This window comes from Dermochelys coriacea, chromosome 6 (genome assembly GCF_009764565.3).
Source record: "Dermochelys coriacea isolate rDerCor1 chromosome 6, rDerCor1.pri.v4, whole genome shotgun sequence".
In the NCBI taxonomy this organism is placed as follows: domain Eukaryota; kingdom Metazoa; phylum Chordata; order Testudines; family Dermochelyidae; genus Dermochelys; species Dermochelys coriacea.
The window spans coordinates 19,128,573-19,146,978 of NC_050073.1; the positions used below are offsets into that span (position 1 = coordinate 19,128,573).

Here is an 18,406-nt window from a genome sequence, read left to right on the forward strand (position 1 = left end):
CCAAGCAGTTTGATCAGCCTTGCTCAGAAGGATAACTGAGGCTTGTTAGACTTGATACTTCGCCTTTCAGTCCACACAGAGAAGCCCAAAGGCTTTGCTTCTCTTTTTTTCCAAAGGATGCTCCATGAGTGATTCCATCTTGCTATTCTTCTCCAAAGAGCTTTTGGAACCTACATGTAGTTTCCTTGGCAACAGCATGTCATCAGCAGAGAGTTCTCTGGCAGCTGCCCAGCACTTACAATAATAGTGTTGTTGGGTTTTTTTTTTTCAAATTACTCCTAATTGGAGAGTCTCATATCTTCAGTAGATCTTACTGTACTAAGTTTATATATCATTGTCGGCCAGGGATTGTAGGTAATTTCATGGGAGAGGGTGACCACAGCTACTCCAGGAGCAAAGAACAGTGTGTGTGTTTGTGTGTGTGTGTGTAAATTAGGCAAATTCTCTCAGGTTATAACACCTCCAGAGGGGTGCCACCACCTGAAGAGGCTTGCATATACTGGTTCAAACTGGATTCTTTAGATACCAACAGACAAAAAAAGGACTTTTGGATAAAATAGTGTGAGTTAAAACTGATTCAGGCCCTGCTTTCTGATCCAGCAAACAGACAGGTCCTTCTATCCAAGGGAGGCCCCAGTCTTTCCTGGGAAGAATTGGAAAGACTTGACCTATTCATGAGGGTTCTTGTTCTGAGCAAAAGGAGTTATGACCTTGTAACCACAGAGAAGCCCCTGTGTGGGGTTTGAAGGACTGACTCCTGCCAGAGCCCTTGTTGGGGTTGGACAGGAGAGGGTGATCTCTGGTAAGCTTCATTAGCATGTGTGTAGGTTCTTTTATTATTTTTGATTTGTTTTCTTTCATGCTTTTGCTTTAAGAATAAATATTCTTGCTCAGAAAGAGCAGTGTGGTAACTTAATCGTGGGCAATTATACTGTTTCTAACATCTAGAGAAAAAGCAAAGCAGGTCTGCTTAGGCAGTCTGACCTGCTGGGGAACAACACAGGGAATTGTGCAGCCTGGAAAAACCTCAGTCAGCATAAGTGCTGGAACTACAGGTGCTGGGGGTGCTGCTGTTTATTTTTAAACATAAGGAAATGTTAGAAGTATGTAGTTTTTGGGCCCTGATATGTGATAGTATTGTATATATTTCAGTGTTTTGGCTAATTAATTCTAAATACCTTAGGCAAGGAGGGGTACAACACTTTCCTTTGGAGAAGAGCCTTCAGTATATGTAGTTATCAGTATATGTAATTATCACCTACATCAAGAGGTGATAATTTAACACTGCAGGTCACAAACCCATTTCAGTCCTTGTTTTATTTGTCTTGCAAAGATGTCTCTAAGGATTGTCCTGAAACGATGGTATTCAGCTATGATGTGAAGTTCTGTAACCACTCCTGCCGCTCCCTGGGCGAGCCTGATCTGCTGTGTAATGTCCAGAGCACTCCTGTAGAGGGCTGTGGTTGTCCCAAGGAGACCTACCTAAATGCTGATGAATGTGTGTCTCCAGAAGACTGTCCATGTTACTACAAAGACAAGACAATTCAAGCTGGGAAATCATTCCAAGAGGACAAACTCATGTGGTAAGTTGTTTCAGATGAACTGAAGAATGTATAGTAGATGGATTGCCATGTTAAACATACACTTCAGTCTATGCGAGTAAAAATCTCTGAACGAATTCATATCATACCAAGGAATGATGAGATTTTCTATTTGACAATACTGGCTCCACCATGTCCAATGGACAAACCCCAAATTGGTTAATCCAAGTGCTCTAAGAGTTAACAAAAGGCTTCTATAACATGGGAGGTGAGAGGCACACATAGTTGGTAGGAGCACAAGGAGAGATTAGCTGCAATGGGCAGGGGTGGAGTGCATGGAAAGGGAGAAGAAATGGAGAGTTGATCAGATTTAAGGAGGAGGGAGATCAGAGGGACTAGCAGAGTAGAAGGGACATTAGCAGGGAGACAGGAGGGCAGTGGAGAAGTGGGGAAGGAATAATGAGCTGCAGAAAAAGAAAAAAGAATGGTAGGGGTGGAAGCAAATGTGGGACACAATGGTAGATTTATGAATGGCCTGGCCTCAGGAGTCCTCCTCATGCAGTATTAGGACTGACTGAAATTTCACTTTTTTTGTAATTTTGTGAAAAATGGCTTTTTGCCAGTATTACAACTTGTTGCAGAAAATTTTTATTTTCACTGAAAATTTCTTCTTTTTGAAATGAAAAACGAGAAAGGAAATCAGAACATTTTTTACATTTTTCAAAAACAGAATACTTTGGATCCGAAAATGGTCTTTGAGAATCAAAATTTTCCAGCATTGAATAATCAAGAAATTGACAGAAACTAAAACAATAAAAGGATTTAATTTTCCATGAAAAATAACTGGCATTTTCAACCAGCTCAGTATATTACGCCGAATAACAGAGCATCGCTAATTATGATAATGTGCACTTATACAGAACCTTTCACTGGAGGATCTTAAAGTATTTTATAATTATATATATATAATTATATAATGCTAATTAATTTAACATCGCAAGACCCCTCTAAGTAGGTAAGTACCATGGAGAAACAGATGCAGAAAGTTGAAGTGAACTGCCTAAAGATAAAAAAAAAAAAATCTGTTGCAAGTGAGAGAACACTAAAAGTTGTATGCCCTTCTCTGCCTCTCTCTCTGAAGTGATAATTCCATCTTGGCATATGGGTGATTACATGAACCACTCACTGTGGCGTGACTGATATTCTCCTGAGTGGTGGAGCTTTTAGATAATGTTTGCTTTCTTGTATACATGTGAGAAGAGCTGACGTTTCTCATTTTATGAAATATCTTTAGCAAATGTATTCGAGGAAGATTAGACTGCATTGGAGAAGCCATAATGAAAAAAGGTGAGATTTTGCTAAATTCTACCATTGAGCTGTAATTTACAATTTAAAGTAGTTTTCAATGTATTTGTCAGGTTTTTGTAACAGATAGCTGTGTTGTATGCATGTCTTGCTTCTCCCTGAAATGTGTTAATTATAGAGATGAGTATTAGCCTATTGATAACTTTCTTTATAAAAATATCATCAAACTTCCTGAACTCTTCAAAAATAGATATATCTCTCAAAGTTCATGAGATGAGAAAAGGGTAATTTTCACTTCTAGATGCTTCAGGTCATTTTAATAACTAGTCCTTCAAAGATGGAAAGATGGTTCATTTGGACTCGGTCCTTTTGAACACATCATCTCAAATGTACACACATCTAGAATTTGTGAGGTGTCTATCACCTCTGTGTTTCTTCTTTTCCAAAAAGGGCATTCTTTTCAATATCACAAATAATTCCAATCTCTGACAGGGTAGAAACAGAGATATGTGTACGGATGGGTACAAATGAATATGTATGAATGAGTTCTCTCACAAGCCATTGATCTGATATAGATAGAAAATAAAAAGGCCTTTTAATACTGCTTGGTTACTGATCTCTCAGAAGACCTCTCAGGGAGGAACTTGGTCATTTGCATCCTAAAGGTGTGGAAGCAGATTTTTTTTTCAGCAATGACTGTCAATGTGAAGTGCTGGCTCTGCTTTGAAAGGCTGGGCTATTTAGTCATCCAATAATTTCTGCTTCTTCCCTGGATCCTTAATAGGCTGACAAAAAATCAGTCATACAAGGAACAAGTGGTATCAGTAGCTTCATACTGGCTCTGCTCCTGACAGAGTTGGTTCTCTGGATTAAGCCAGCACCTGACTCAAAGGATTCCAATGTCCAGGATTGGGTACTCAATCCTTCAGTGGAGAGAAGCTAAAGCCAGTGGAAACTGACAAGTGTGAAAGGATGGGGGATCCATGCTTCCCTGTCCCCCCAAGTCTATTCAAACCATAAAGTGGAAGCAAGGTTCATTGGATCAAGAGGAAGGGAGGAGCAGCTGCTGTCTGCAGCATGCTCCTGTCTAAGCCTGGCATCTCCCCTTTTATACCAAAGTGGGAGGGCACAAATATGGGAATAACCAACGGCAAGAGGGTGGAGGATTCTAAATGTGAGGTCTCTCAACACTACAAATGTGGGATTGAGCGTTACATCATGGCTGCTCCATAGGATTTCCAGGCTGTATCTGACACACATCCCAGTATAAGAAACCCTTTTCCCATGAGGGGAAAGGGACAGGAATTTCCCGTATGCCACCTGATTTGAATTTTTGTTTCTAACAAATAACTAAATAGAAAACTTAACAATTTTTTTGTTTTCCAAAAACATTTTCACTTCAAATTTTCAGTAAAATGATCAGTTTTTAAAAACCAAAAAACTGAAAAATGTTACCAAAACCCCAACATTTTACTGAACAATGTTTTTTTCTGGTTTTTCCTCAAAATGAAAAAAATTCAACCAAAATGAAAATTTTCTGTGAACATTTTTGTTTATATTGGAAAATTATTTTGAGAAAAAATATTAAATTTGAATAAGTACAGTTGAGACCTCCAGAGACTGATCTTCATAAGGAAAATCAGTGGAGTATTAGTCTTACATTTTATAGAAAAGAAAAATATTTACTCTTTGTAAAGTTCCTCAATGGGGAAAACATCTGAAAAGACAAAAAATGTCTGTCATTTTCACTTTTTGAATTCAGCCAACAGTTCAAAATTGTATAAAAGAAATTCCCCCAATCCTAGCTGACATGCTCAGTCATGTATTTTGGGAAATGTCTACATTGGCACAAATTGTTTGATGGCATCCATTCCAGTTTCACCAACTGACCCTTCTGTAATGGCTTTTCCCTCTTGTAGATTGTCCTGCTCCTATGTTTTACTTTGACTGCAACTCTGCCGGCCCAGGAGCAACTGGATCTGAGTGTCAGAAAAGTTGTAAGACACAGGACATGCAGTGTGTAAGGGGCTAAATTCATATCAATAAGTACATGCATGGCTTATTTATTATTTTGCATGCATGATCATGCATAACAAATGCTAATATTGCATTGCTCACAAACCACCTTTTCCACTGATAACAGTAGAGAAGCGATAGCTACCCACATTGTCACCATGCCTGTTGTTATGTTAATGAATATGCAGCAGTCTGATTTGATGATTTTTAAAATCTTATTTCCCACTGGTATAGAATAAATTAATGCACAGAAAACCATAGATCTGTAAACCGGTTGGGTTCCAAATTAATATCATGGACCTGATTCTTAGAAGGGTCCCAGCTCGACTTCTGATTTGGCAGCTGCAATGTAGCAACCAGAGCTAATTGTCTCCACTTTTTCTTTCTCCTTCCTGGATTAATATATCACCTTGCATTGTACTTGTATGTTCACAGTATGCCACAGAATGTGTCTCTGGCTGCATGTGCCCCTATGGGCTTATATCTGATGGTAAAGGGGTCTGTATTGCTGAGGACCAGTGCCCTTGTGTCCATGGAGGAAATTTCTATAACCCTGGGGAAAATATCACAGTCCGCTGTAACACATGGTATGATATTCCACAAAGCCTTATAACTTGTTTCTTCATAAGGTAATAACTCGTAAAATGCAAGCCAGTAAAAAAATGAGTTAATGCCCAGAAACAGGAAGTATTTTGAGATCTGTGCAGGATCTTCCCATCTATTATGGAAGCTTCATTTCAGTACCCCACTCTTCCACTGGGAATAAAAGGGGAAAGGTGTTACTCTTTCCTGTCTGCACCACATTGCACCAATTCATATGCATATATGGCAACAACAGGTATCATCCCCGCCTTAAATTACCTTTGACCTCTTCTGTGAACTGGTCATGCACATACCTGCCTGAAGCATGAAACATGAAAATCCCTGCCCGGTTCAAAGCAGGACTGTACCCTCTCATTACACAGGTATACAGGGGTGAGGCTGCTGGTGGTTTCCGTCCTTACCTACCTCTCTACAGAGGGACTAGCCACTTAAACAAAAAATAAAGGAAATAGTTAGAAAAGTGGACTGGACTGAAGAAGTCAAGGACCTGAATGTGGAGGAGGCTTGGAATTACTTTAAGTCAAAGTTGCAGCCTGCATCCCAAGCAAGGGAGAAAAAATCATAGGGAAGGGTTGCAGACCAATCTGGATGAGCAAGCATTTCAAACAGAGAAAGCAGAACACCTACAAGGAATGGAGGATTGGCAGGATCAGCAAGGAAAGCTATCTCTGGGAGGTCAGACAGCCTAGGGAAAAAGAGACAATTGCCAAAAGCCAAGCAGAGTTGTACCTTAGAAAGGAGATTAAAACTAATAGTACAAGATTCTATAGCCATATAAATAAAAAGAAAGCAAGGAAAGAAGAAGTGGGACTGCAAAACGCTGAGGAGGGGGTGGAGATTAAAGATAATCTAGGCATGGCCCAGCACCTAAACAAATACTTTGCCTCAGTTTTTCACAACGGTAATGAGAATTTTAGGGGTAGTGGTAGAGTGGCTAATGGAAACGAGAATATGGAAGTAGAAATTAGCACATCTGAGGTGGACGTTAAAATCAAATAGCTTAATGAACCAAATGGGGTGGGGAAGATCATCTCCATCCAAAAATATTACAGGAACTGGCACATGAAATTTCAAGCCCAGTAACAAAGATTTTTAATTAATCTATAAACTCAAGGTTCATACTTTATGACTGGAGAATTGCTAACATTTTTTAAAAAGAGGGAAAAAGTGATCAAGGAAGCTAAGGGTCTGTTAGTTTGACCTCAGTTGTATGCAAGGTCTTGGAACAAATTTTGAAAGGGAAAGTAGTTAGGACATAGAGGTAAATGATAATTGGGATAAAAAAACAACTTGGTTTCACAAAAGGTAGATTGTGCCAGACCAACCTGATCTCCTTCTTTGAGAAGATAACTGATTTTTTTTAGACAAAGGACATGCAGTAGATGTAAGCTACCTGGATGTCAGTAAGGAATTTGTTACAGTTCTGCATGAGAAATTATAAAATTTGAGAAGATGGGAAATATGAGAAATGAAAGGTGGACAAGAAACTGGTTAAAGGGGAGAGTACAATGGGTCATACTGAATGGTGAACTCTTGGGCTGGAGGGAGGTTACTAATGGAGTTCCTCAGGGATCGGCCTTGGCACCTGTTTTATTTAACATTTTTATTAATGACTTTGGGCATTTTCTACCTTCCTCTGCAGAATGAGGCATGGGGGTCACTTGTAGGTTTAAACTAGTGTAAATGGTGGATTGAACTTGAAGTTTTTAAATCATGATTTGAGGACTTAAGTAACTCAGACCATACAGTTATGGGTCTATTACAGCAGTGAGTGGGTGGGTAAGGTTCTGTGGCCTGCAATGCACACGAGGTCAGACTAGATGATCATGATAGTCCCTTCTGGCCTAAAAGACTATGAGTCCATAATTTATTCCTTCTGTTCACCTGCATGCATGGACTACTCTCTCCTGGAGTCCATGTGGGCTCTAAGCATCCCAAAATAAGTGGGGAGGAGCCAGGACCAGGCTTCTCCCTCCACAGTTACAGCAGACATGATTGGCTGTGGAAGGGAGTTCACATATACCTAGTTAAGGGTTTTGTGGCGCCCCCTGTATCCCAAGGGTTTCAGCACTGCCCTTAATTCAAGACCATATCTATTGGGCACAGTTGAGACTTACCTGAGGAGTGAAATTCCAGCAGAGAGGAGTTGGAGGAAATCTTCTTGAATCCTACATTACAGATCACAGTCTCCTGTACATGCAGCTCTTGGGAAATAGTTGAATTTCTCCAGCTGCTGCTATAGTTTCTGCAGAGCCTGCAGTTTGTGGCGGAGCACGTTGGAATGATATCTTTGAAGGATCACCTCAACAAGGAGAAGACATCCAGAAAGCTCTTGTAGATCTCTCAGGAAGAGTAAATAAATGTTTGGCTATCTAGGTGACAATGGCATATCCATCTCCTCACAAGCATTTCAGTGGGACACAAAGACTAAGGGAGAGCCAAAAGCCATAACACTGTTTGGCCTGTGGGCAGTAGATCACCATTTTCTATGAGCACTAAGTATTAATCTGTGCTGCCAAACCACCATTATTAATTATTTATGTTACAGACGCACCTAGATGCCCCATCAAGATCAATGCCCTATTGTGCTAGGTGCTCTGTACACACATAGGAAAAAAACTACAGTCCCTGCCTTGAAGAGGTCACAGGCTAAGTACTCTGCCCTTGAATCTGGTGTAATTCCCGTGAAGTCACTGGAATTACATGGGATACACACCTGTGTAACTAAGAGCTGATTTTTTCCCATGATGCTTCATTAATGCTGAAATGGCTTTCTCCAAAGTGACCTACCCCCAAAATCCTCACTATCAGGTTCCAGGTCTTTATGTGGGTGACACTGGGAAAATTCATTAGTTGTTTTAATGCAATTTAAACAACCAAAAGAACAAAATGTAAAAGTCAAATATGTGTCTTAATGACACGATCCACAGTCTTGAACCCAGGCCTACAAGAGCCGCTATATTCCAACCTTCCACATAGCAGCAGCTTAGTTAGGATCAATGAAGTGCAGTTTCAGTATAAGTCTCCACCCCTGATGTCTAGTTGGTGCACTCCCAGGGCTGATTGGCTCTACTGAAGCCAACAGCAGGATCAGGAAGCTGTCTGAACAACTGGGCTCACCCTGCTACATTGAATGCATCCTACTCTCTGAGCCCGCTTTTCTAGTGTCCTGACCTGGCTTGATTCCTCCAATCTGACTTATGGTTCCTGACCTCCAGTTTATCTCCTGCCTCTGATCTCCCTGGCATCCTGATCCAGGTTCCCAACTTTGTTTCTGATCTCCAGTTTGTTGTTTGCTTCTGACCTCCTGCTATCCTGATCCTGCTGACTTTTGAGTCCTGTCTTGTGACTGTGGATTCTGGCTCTAACTACTAGATCTGGCTGCCTGAAGCACAGCTTTGACATTCAATATTAAGCATTCATGTTCTTTTTGTGATTGTTAAGCCAATATTAAAGCGAGGCCTCAAAGTACCGTCCAGTCCAACACTACTAGTATGAGAAGCCACTGTGTTCTGTGATCCACTAAAAGGGATTAATTTAAATGTTCAGTAATTCCGTAACTATCCAGAGTTATGTAAAACCATCTCTGATGTAATGATTGTAATGTTTTGCCTTCCATCTCCTAGCACATGTAACAACAGACAGTGGAACTGCACAGAGAACCCTTGCCAGGGAACGTGCACTGTGTACGGAAATGGACATTACTTGAGCTTCGATGGAGAAAAGTTTGATTTCATGGGAGATTGCGATTATATTCTAGCTCAGGTAACAATGCATCATTACCTGTCTGAGAGCTGTTGCTCTTCACAGGCTCAAGTTGCAGTGCTGTTTGAGTAACTAGATGGCTATCACACACAAGATAATAGGCACCGAGGGACAGAGCCTGCCCCTCCACTGCTGCATGGGTATAGAAGATCCCAAACTATATCAGCCCTGGTGATGTTCCACCAGACAAGGGCAGGGAGCAATCAGGATATCAATACCCACACAGGGGGCACTTGCTTCCTTGGTGTCTCCGTCTAAGTTATCACACAGAGAAATTTTAGGGGTAGAGCAAGACTGATGAATCCTGTGCCATGTAGATGCACTTGTCATTGCTCCTGGTAGAATTGAGACACTAAGACTATAAGCTCTACTTCAGTCTCTGGTCTTAAGTAGTAGCAACAGAGCAGGAGGCATTCTCTCCAGAGAGAGCTGAAGCACCGGGGGCTGGGCACAGGGCACAGGATTTTGAGCTGAGTGACTAATGCATTGGTATCTCTAAGAGAAGGTTCTGCCTGACAGCTCAGTATAATGGCTCACTCTCCCTGGTCTCCTTGCTAAGACTGCCAAGCTAACTGAAAAAGTAAATCTGAGAGGAGATAATAATGAAATTGGGGGTACTCTCTGTCCCATAATATTGGGGGGAAAGGTGTGGCGCCTGACTCAGGGCCAAGTTCAGAGTTGAGTGTCGGTAGCACAGTTGGTGTCACCAGCCCATGCCATCACATTACTTTTTCTGATAAATACCTTCCTTCCTTCCACCAATTTACCCTAATTTAGACTTTCATAACACAGCTAGACTTCAGGGCCCAGTTCAGAGGTGATGTGAAGGGGCTGCAATGTGTCCTTGGGGAAGTGGTGGAGATTCTAAGGGCCAGATTTTGATACTCATGGGACATATCTCGACTAGAAAAATACTAGGTGAAATCTTAGGGTTGACCACAACCATCAAGCATGTGTTTAAAGGTGTAAAACCTTGTCTGTATTGGTACTAGCTAACCTTTTAAAACATGACTTGTTTTCCTAGTCTAGGCATGGCCTTACTCCCTGTGTTGGACCATTGGCTTCTATGTGGTCATTCAGCAATAAAGAGATCTGGTCTTAAAGTAGTGTAATCTGTATGTTTAACCAGTTTAGATTTCTTTACACTTCCTTTTGAATTTGGTCCTCCCAACCCACATCCAAATAATGCCAGCCTGATTCTAGTGTGTTCTGTTTGTTGGGTGTGTGCTATTAGATGGCGAACATAATTGAGGGCCAGGTTTATCCTTGGTGTAACACTACTGACTTCAGTAACAGCACTGCTTTGTAGAGTAAGCTAATTCTGAGTCCACGTGAAAAACCAAACCCTTCTACAGCACAGGCAGTCCTAAAGTGACAACACCTTTTTGTGAATGAAACATCTGAAGGTTAAACCTGCATGTTAGTGACCTTAGATGCAGTGAAACTCTTTTTGCAGGGAGGTAGAAATCAAGGCCTCTATTATGTCAATGTTTTGAAATGTAGAGGTTGCAGTTCTGCTCATAGTGAAGAGCCTGTGTAGAGTGAAACATGCATTACAGAATGATTTTACTGTATATTTTTGGACATGTCAGGTGGGGTCTTATAAAAGTGTTCAGCATTCACCTACTTCTTCTCCCTATTAAAATTCCCTTTGACTTCAACATGAGACGAGAGAGGCTAATGCTGGGCGCTTCTGAAAATCCCACCTGTAACCTTTTCTGAACAAAAAAAAAAAAGACAAGAAATGTAGAGTCAAATATTAGAAATATAGATCATTTACTACTCCCTCGTGGACATTTCTAAGACATGCACTAGTCAGATAACAAGATCAGATATGGTTTTCTTTATTTGTACAAGGACTTTTGCCCCAATAACCCCAATGATGGCACCTTCCGAATTGTAACTCAGAACAATGCGTGTGGGAAATCACTGTCCATCTGTTCCTTGAAGATCACATTGATTTTGGAGGTGAGTCCAGCCTTAATTCTGGATTATGTGGGAGTAGCTGATAGAATGGGATATCTGACTTAATTTTGTGAGTAATGAATTTACTATACCCTAACACTGTGATGCAGCTAATATTAGAAATGTCCCGAATGAAGCCTTATGGCCAAAAAAGAAGGTGGTAGGTGAGGGTAGGAAGGGATGGGCATATGGAGTAGATCAGTGGGTGCCGTGGGGACTGGGCATTTAAGATGGGGATGGGAAGGAAGCAGGGAAGACAGCAACAGATGAATGTGTGACGGGAGTGTGGACATTTAAGGGATGGGAAGAGGAAGAGACAGGCAGGCATAAGAAGAGAATTCCAGCACGTCTGAGTGTGTGCTATAGGGAGCTGCTAAGGCAGAACTCAAGATGGCTGCTGAATTTCCAGCAGAAGTGGATTTCTGTGACCAAGAAAAGGCTTTTTGAGGAAGCTGTCCTGAAAGATTCTGTGGCCATGGAGTCATGGAGATCAAATTCTGCCCTATTGACTTCAGTGAAGGTGCAAGGGTATAAATTGTCCCATTGGGACCTTGGCCAAGATGCAGAGGTTCAAGGGTAGAAGAAATAGGATGGGCTGTGATGCAATGATCTGAATGAGACTCCTGCACAGAATGGGATAAAAGTTTGTCTGTCTGTAATGCCATGTTTCCTAGTCAGTTGTGACTCCATCCTTGTTTCCTTCAGTGCAATTTAATTCCTTATTCTAGAACATTGAAATCAGACTCCTGGAAGGAAAAATTCAGGAGATAACCACTGAGCCAGATGCGGTAAAGAATTACAAGTTGGATCTCAGGGGGGTTTATATTGTGATTGAAACTTCCTTGGGAATGACCTTCATGTGGGACCAAAAGACCACAGTAATGGTTCTGGTGGCACCCTCTTTCCAGGTGGGTACAACTGCAGCAACTGAGGGACTGATTTTCAAACTGTGCCTCCATTTCTGTGATGGCCAATTATGTGCCAATGACTAATGGTGCTCTCAACTTTTCTTTCAGTAATGAATTTTCAGAAGTGGGTTTTTTTTGGGAGGGGGGTTCATCTCAAAATTATGCCTGCAAAAATGGAGCCCCTGTTTAAAAATCCTGGCATGAAAATGAATTCACTCTAATGGGTAAGAGGGCACTAATTTATTGCCATAGTTAAATTATTTCATGATCACATCAGTATGAAATATTCAAATTATTGAAGCTAGATGTAAAGCCAGGACACAGTACAGGGCTATCTAGGCCTTTAATGGCTACATCTTGTTACTTATACCTCAGTTCTTTCCAAGAAGTGTTCTGCAGTTTGGTATGTTTTCGGGAATGTTTGGAATTTGCAAATATTTTTTCTAGGCTTTTACTAGCATTTTGTTAGTTCATTTTCCGTGCAAAAGCAGACCTCATTTTGTTTTTAAAAAGCACTTCTTATAATCTGTATAAATTCTTCAGGGCAAAGTCTGTGGCCTTTGTGGTGATTTTGATGGCCGTTCAAAGAATGACTTTACCACCAGAGGGCAGTCAGTGGAGATGAGAGTGCAGGAGTTTGGGAACAGCTGGAAAGTCACCAGCAGCTGCTCAAACATAAACATGACTGACCTGTGTGCTGATCAGCCTTTCAAATCTGTACTGGGGCAAAAGCACTGCAGCATTATCAAGAGCAATGTCTTTGGAGCCTGCCACAGTAAGGTGATCTCTCTCATTATCCCAATACTCTTGACACTTCAGAGGCATTTTCTATCTTCTCTGTGCAGCAGATTTACAAATACAAATCCTACTACTATTGAAGAGAGCTTCATACATACACAAGAGTAGAAGAGCTACACAGACCACCCTTTCACTGTTTACACCAGTGAAATCCCATTGTAATTTTCTCAAGGAAATATTAAGTGAAACTTGTTTTAAGTGACCAAAGACCCAAAAGATAATGCTTGGCTAGAAGAGGGTAATACCTAAGAACTGGCTGGAAACCTTTGGGATAATATAGTATATGGTTGCCAAAGACAAGTGAAATCCTGGCCCAGTTGAATTTAGTGGACCCAGGATTTTATCCTAGCTACTTTGAAGTAATACCTGCCTATTAGAAAGGTCTCACAATAGATAGCTGTTCTAAACAGCTCTAATCCTATGCTACAGACCATATGTTCTAAAGGTACCTTCAGTGCAGGTTTCATCATTTTATACATTTGAATCACAAAATTTATAAGGTCCAGCTCTACCAAAACAATCCAAGCAAATGAAAACAAGGCAGCTTAAAATGCTAGTCAAATTGCCCAGTCCCTTTAAATATCAACTTCCCTCATAGGCCCATCCAGATTCTGCCAAAGAAACTGACACTGAATGGCAGATTTTTAGAGCCCTTTGTCTTCTCTGAAGACAAAGTACTGAGAACGAATACGTGTTATAACAGAGTTTTTGTTATTTTGTTAGATCAACCCGATGCCATATTATGAGTCTTGTGTATCTGACTTCTGTGGCTGTGACAGTGTGGGAGACTGTGAGTGCTTCTGTACCTCAGTAGCTGCTTATTCAAGGAGCTGTAATAGAGTTGGTGTCTGTATTGACTGGAGGAGACCTAGCATTTGTCGTAAGTACTCACAGACAGAAATGCACATTAAAAAGTACCCTTCATACAGTGAGTCATACTCGAGATAAGAAGGATAATATCCTAACTTCTGTGCAGGTGCATGACTAACGAGCCCTCTTACTTTAAGGAATTAGAACATGGACCTTATCCATTATCTCAGATTTGGCATTTTTTCTCTTCCAGCTGTGTTCTGCGATTACTACAATCCACCTGACAAACACGAATGGTTCTACAGGCCTTGTGGAGCCCCCTGTTTAAAGACCTGCAAGAATCCACAGGGAAAATGTGGTAACCTGCTGTATAGTTTAGAAGGTAATTCTTGTTTGCCTTTGATGGGTCTTAACCACATGTTTAAGTGCTTTCCTGTAGGGGCCTAAACTAGTCCAATCTTGTTTTGAATGTCTTAAGCAATGGGGTCGCTTTGTCTTTCCTTGGAAGACTAATCAAACTTCCCCAGAGCACCACTGGCCAAATTCTTCCCTGCCTTACTCCCCATGTGACTGTATTGACATCAAGGAGCATAAGTCAGGGCAAACTTGGCCTGATGCCTTCAAAGTCTTGCAGAGTTAGAGGGTCACTAATTCTGGGTTTATAAGAGAATTATTGGTCATCTATAGTTAACGAATAGTTGCTGGTTATAGGGAGAGGGAAAAAAAGGGGACAGATGATCTATTCATGAAGAATTCCAGCTCTGTGAAGACAAATACATATCTTTTACAGCTATTTCAGTGTGTGTGTTTGCATTTGGGTCTTTACTACTCAGACAAAAGTCTCCATGCTCTTTGTTCACTTTCCAGGCTGTTACCCAGAATGCAGCACTGAGAAGCCATATTACGATGAGGAACAAAGGGAGTGTGTCTCACTGCTTGACTGCATGTCGTGGTAGGTCAATGGGATGATAAGAGGTTTGGATAGAACTCACCTATTAGCCAGGCATTACGTGGGCTCTGCTAGTAGGGAATCTCTGCAGTTCAGCTCTCATCAGCTTCTTAATAGAAGGTGGTTCTCTTTTTAATTGGATACAGTTGTGAATTTATTTTGCTACTCTGTAAGGATTTAAGGCAATAAAGCATTAATCACATTTGCTTGTTGTTTGTCCACAGCAACCCTAAAGAAAAACTGTGCACAGAGGACTCCAAGGGTAATCTTCCCATCAGCTTGATGATTAATAATTGTTTTCTGTTAGCACAAAGAAGCCCCAACAGAGATGGGGCCTGCTGTGATGGGTATTGTACATAACACCTTGTGCAAGGCCGCCTCTGTTCTAAAGAGCCTGCTATCTAGATAGACAAGAAAGACAAAGAATGGGTGGGGAAACAGCGGTTAAGTGACTTGCTCATGGACACACAGCAGGTCAGCGGTAGAGCTAGAAGTAGAACCCAGCTCTCTGTAATGCCAGCATGATGCTCTATTCATTGGATTACACAGCTTCCCCTTTATTACTTCAGCATACATTCCCTGGAGATCTGAGAGGCTTTTTGTGTATTTAAAGTTTTTGATAGTGGTTACCTGACTCATTAGCTGGTGAATGTTGGTGTCCAATAGCTTCCTGGAAAGCCACTGTGCCATAGAGGGTCTCGCCAATGCATAGGGACATCCAATCCACATCCACTTTCTTATGGAAATTCCTGTTATGCACAAGGCTGGCTTAAAATAGCAGTTCTATGCTACTAATGATTCTATCCTATTCAGTATTTCCCTTTACACAAGGGAGGAAGTCAAGCCAGTTTTCTGGCTACCAGTGGTGCAAAAATGGGATCCATTTGTTTAAAATGAAATTTAGATTCTAAAGCACATCTTTGCACCAAAAGACAGAGTGAATGCTGCAGCCATGAGCACCTTTTACTTTACAGTTGATGGTCTGGGGTGGATTATGGCAAATCTGGGTTATTTTGTCTTTGTTTATATCAGTTTGTGGTGTGATGTTATCTGCTGCCATTGCATTTACCCTCTCACTGCCTCAGACTGCCTCTGCTGCTACCAGGAAAAGACCTACACCTTAAATGAAAGTATATACAGTCAAACAGATGGGGTCAGCTGCTGGAAGGCTGACTGTGGCCCTAATGGGAATATCATTAGAACATTCATTCCTTGTGGAACATCTCCTACAATGGTGCCTGCTATAGAGGAGCCAGGTACTAGAGTTTGTTTATATAAGTTTTGGGGTATTTTAGTTGATCTCAAAGTTTGCAATTGTGCCAAGATTCCTAGTCCTTGAAAAATTCTATGTGTATAATACAGTGTACATGTAAGAGCTGCGTATAATTCAAGGCTGTACAAGTCTCAGAGAGATGGAGCCACATTCTTTAGTCTGGCTGAGCTGAAGGACCAGACAGTTGGAGGCAAAGATGATTTTATGCCATTTTTGTAAATTCCCAGTACATCTTTTATAGCAGCATCAGGGTTGCTCTAATTCGCATCCAGCTGCCAACAATACCAATATCATATAACTCTAATGCCAACTTTTTATTCTAAACCTTTTTTCCTGGCCCCATCTCATTCCTCACAGCACTGACCTTGCTACATTTGCCCTGCAGCCAGAAGTCAGCCAATCCGCATGGATCATCATTTGCGAAGAAAAGCACCTCCAGCCAGCTGATTGTTTTTGGAAGACCTCATATTTAAGACAAACTAAAAAATACTCCCACTGCAAAGAAAACATGGCAGAGAGGGAGTGAAAGATCAATGTAGTTGCACCTAGGGCTTCTTAAGGACCTGAAACTGAAACCAGGAATCAACCAAAAACAAATAAATGGAAAGAAGGAGAAATTACACAGCATTAATATAGTAAAGAAAACAAAATCAAAGAGTAAAATGCCGCAACGTACCACTTCTTGCACAAAGAGCAAAGATATAAGTTTGGACAAGGGAAAAGAGAGTATAGCTGCTCTACTTAACTGGGTGGGAGAACAAATGACAAGGGATAGAGCAAAGTGCTCAGTAGCCTTGTCACTGCAGAGATAGCAGTAAGAGGACATGTAATGGAATAACAGCTTAAAAGAAGAGAGCAGTCAAAGGCAAAATGAAGTGGGCTGGTTAAACACTACCTGAGTAACCTGCATGTCTCCAAATCAACAGGGCCCAAGCCCAAGGAAAGGGCAGATGAAGAATCAGAAATCACTTCCCCAAAGTCACGGAGGTCAGGTGAGGTCCTGGAGGATTGGAAAGGGCAAAGAGGGTTTATTTAAGAGAGATAAAAAGGGGATCTAGGGAATGGAAGACCAGTGAATTTGACTTTTCTTCTTTCTATTGTCTTCTGTTTTTTCCATGTGTTGCAGTTACATAGGCTACTATAGAAGATGGGGGGGGGGGGTTAAATTTAGCATCTTCTGGTCCATGATACAGGATTAGAATGTCACTTGCTTTTAATTATTTTAGGAGTAGAGAACATTATAGAAGCACCTTCTACCACATCAACAATAGCCGTAACAAGGGCATCCCCATGCTACTGCAATGTAAATGGACACCTGATATCTCAGGGTGAGTAGCAATCTAATTGAATCTTTCTTTCATTTGTGTCACTTTTGTATAGGGGTAGAAATGTTTGGCTGTTCCGTAAAATACTTGCTTTTGAGCAAATACACATTCCTGCTGCTGGAGCTGTCAGTTCTCTAATTATAAAACAGTCATTGCTCTTCAGTCAGTCAGATCTCTGAACTGGTTAAAATACCCTTAAACTGGTCATTCTCACAATACCATAGCCAGATACTCTTCTTGTATTTTTCCATTGTAATGCACCTGGATCTGATCCATTCGTCCAGATCCAGTCTTCAGTGGGCTACATTACAAACCCTGGACCCAAACTCTCTAGAATGTAAGGCCCAAAATCCACAATGGAATATGAACTTTCTCCCAAAGATGGTTGATGAAAGGCCCTGCTATTTCTGTTGCCAGCATCCTGAGCCATCCATCCTCTTTATTTTGTTTTGTGAACACTGCACACAATGGAGCTAACAAACATTACCTTATGGCCTAATGCTTCTCTTTGGTATACATGTACAACTCCGACTATCTATGGACAGAAGAGTTGCATATTGAATGAATGAGAGGTTCTCCCAGTCTCTGCCAGCTATGGTGGATTCAGAGAACTGTAGACTGAATATCACAACTGGTTATGGCCATCAGCTGTACTATAGAAGTCATCCCAAGCCAATAAAATTTACTTCTCAGTCTGTAGCCAGTGTGGGAGAAGAGGAATTTTCCTGTTCGGAGTGATACTGTGCCACATGGAGACTGATAATTCATGACAACATTATTGGTAAAGTATGTCAAACTCACGAGCAATTCAATTCTAGTAATTTACTTTCTGGTCTCGCAGGGAGTATCATATCTCAGACAACTGATGGTTTGGGTCGGTGTTTTTACTCCGTATGTAATGCCTCATGCCACAGTGAATTAATCCAGAGAGAATGTGCAACCACTCCAAGACCGAGCACAGCTCCTGAGAAGCCCAGCAACCACTGTCATTCAGCTTTACAGAATGGACGTTGTGAAAACACTCTTCCAAGTGCAGCAAACACATCTGCTCCCAAAGTAACTCCTATGAGAGACTGTTCATATCTCAGTCCTCCTAGAAAGGTAAGTGAACAAAAATAACATACTAAGCTATGGATAGCACACAACAA

At 41.2% G+C, this 18,406-nt stretch overlaps 1 protein-coding gene across 1 annotated transcript in view; it reads left to right on the top strand.

The window, feature by feature from the left end:
• Positions 1-18,406, top strand: part of LOC119857298 (mucin-5B-like) — a 74,595-nt gene that overhangs the window by 40,155 nt on the left and 16,034 nt on the right. The window contains exons 16-31 of the mRNA XM_038406066.2: positions 1,334-1,583; positions 2,836-2,888; positions 4,766-4,866; positions 5,298-5,449; positions 9,092-9,230; positions 11,088-11,198; positions 11,924-12,103; positions 12,647-12,883; positions 13,625-13,781; positions 13,965-14,093; positions 14,579-14,663; positions 14,885-14,922; positions 15,746-15,916; positions 16,860-16,925; positions 17,160-17,261; positions 18,100-18,359. Coding sequence (XP_038261994.2) covers positions 1,334-1,583; positions 2,836-2,888; positions 4,766-4,866; positions 5,298-5,449; positions 9,092-9,230; positions 11,088-11,198; positions 11,924-12,103; positions 12,647-12,883; positions 13,625-13,781; positions 13,965-14,093; positions 14,579-14,663; positions 14,885-14,922; positions 15,746-15,916; positions 16,860-16,925; positions 17,160-17,261; positions 18,100-18,359 — 2,231 coding nt within the window. The remainder of the gene's footprint in view (positions 1-1,333; positions 1,584-2,835; positions 2,889-4,765; positions 4,867-5,297; positions 5,450-9,091; positions 9,231-11,087; positions 11,199-11,923; positions 12,104-12,646; positions 12,884-13,624; positions 13,782-13,964; positions 14,094-14,578; positions 14,664-14,884; positions 14,923-15,745; positions 15,917-16,859; positions 16,926-17,159; positions 17,262-18,099; positions 18,360-18,406) is intronic.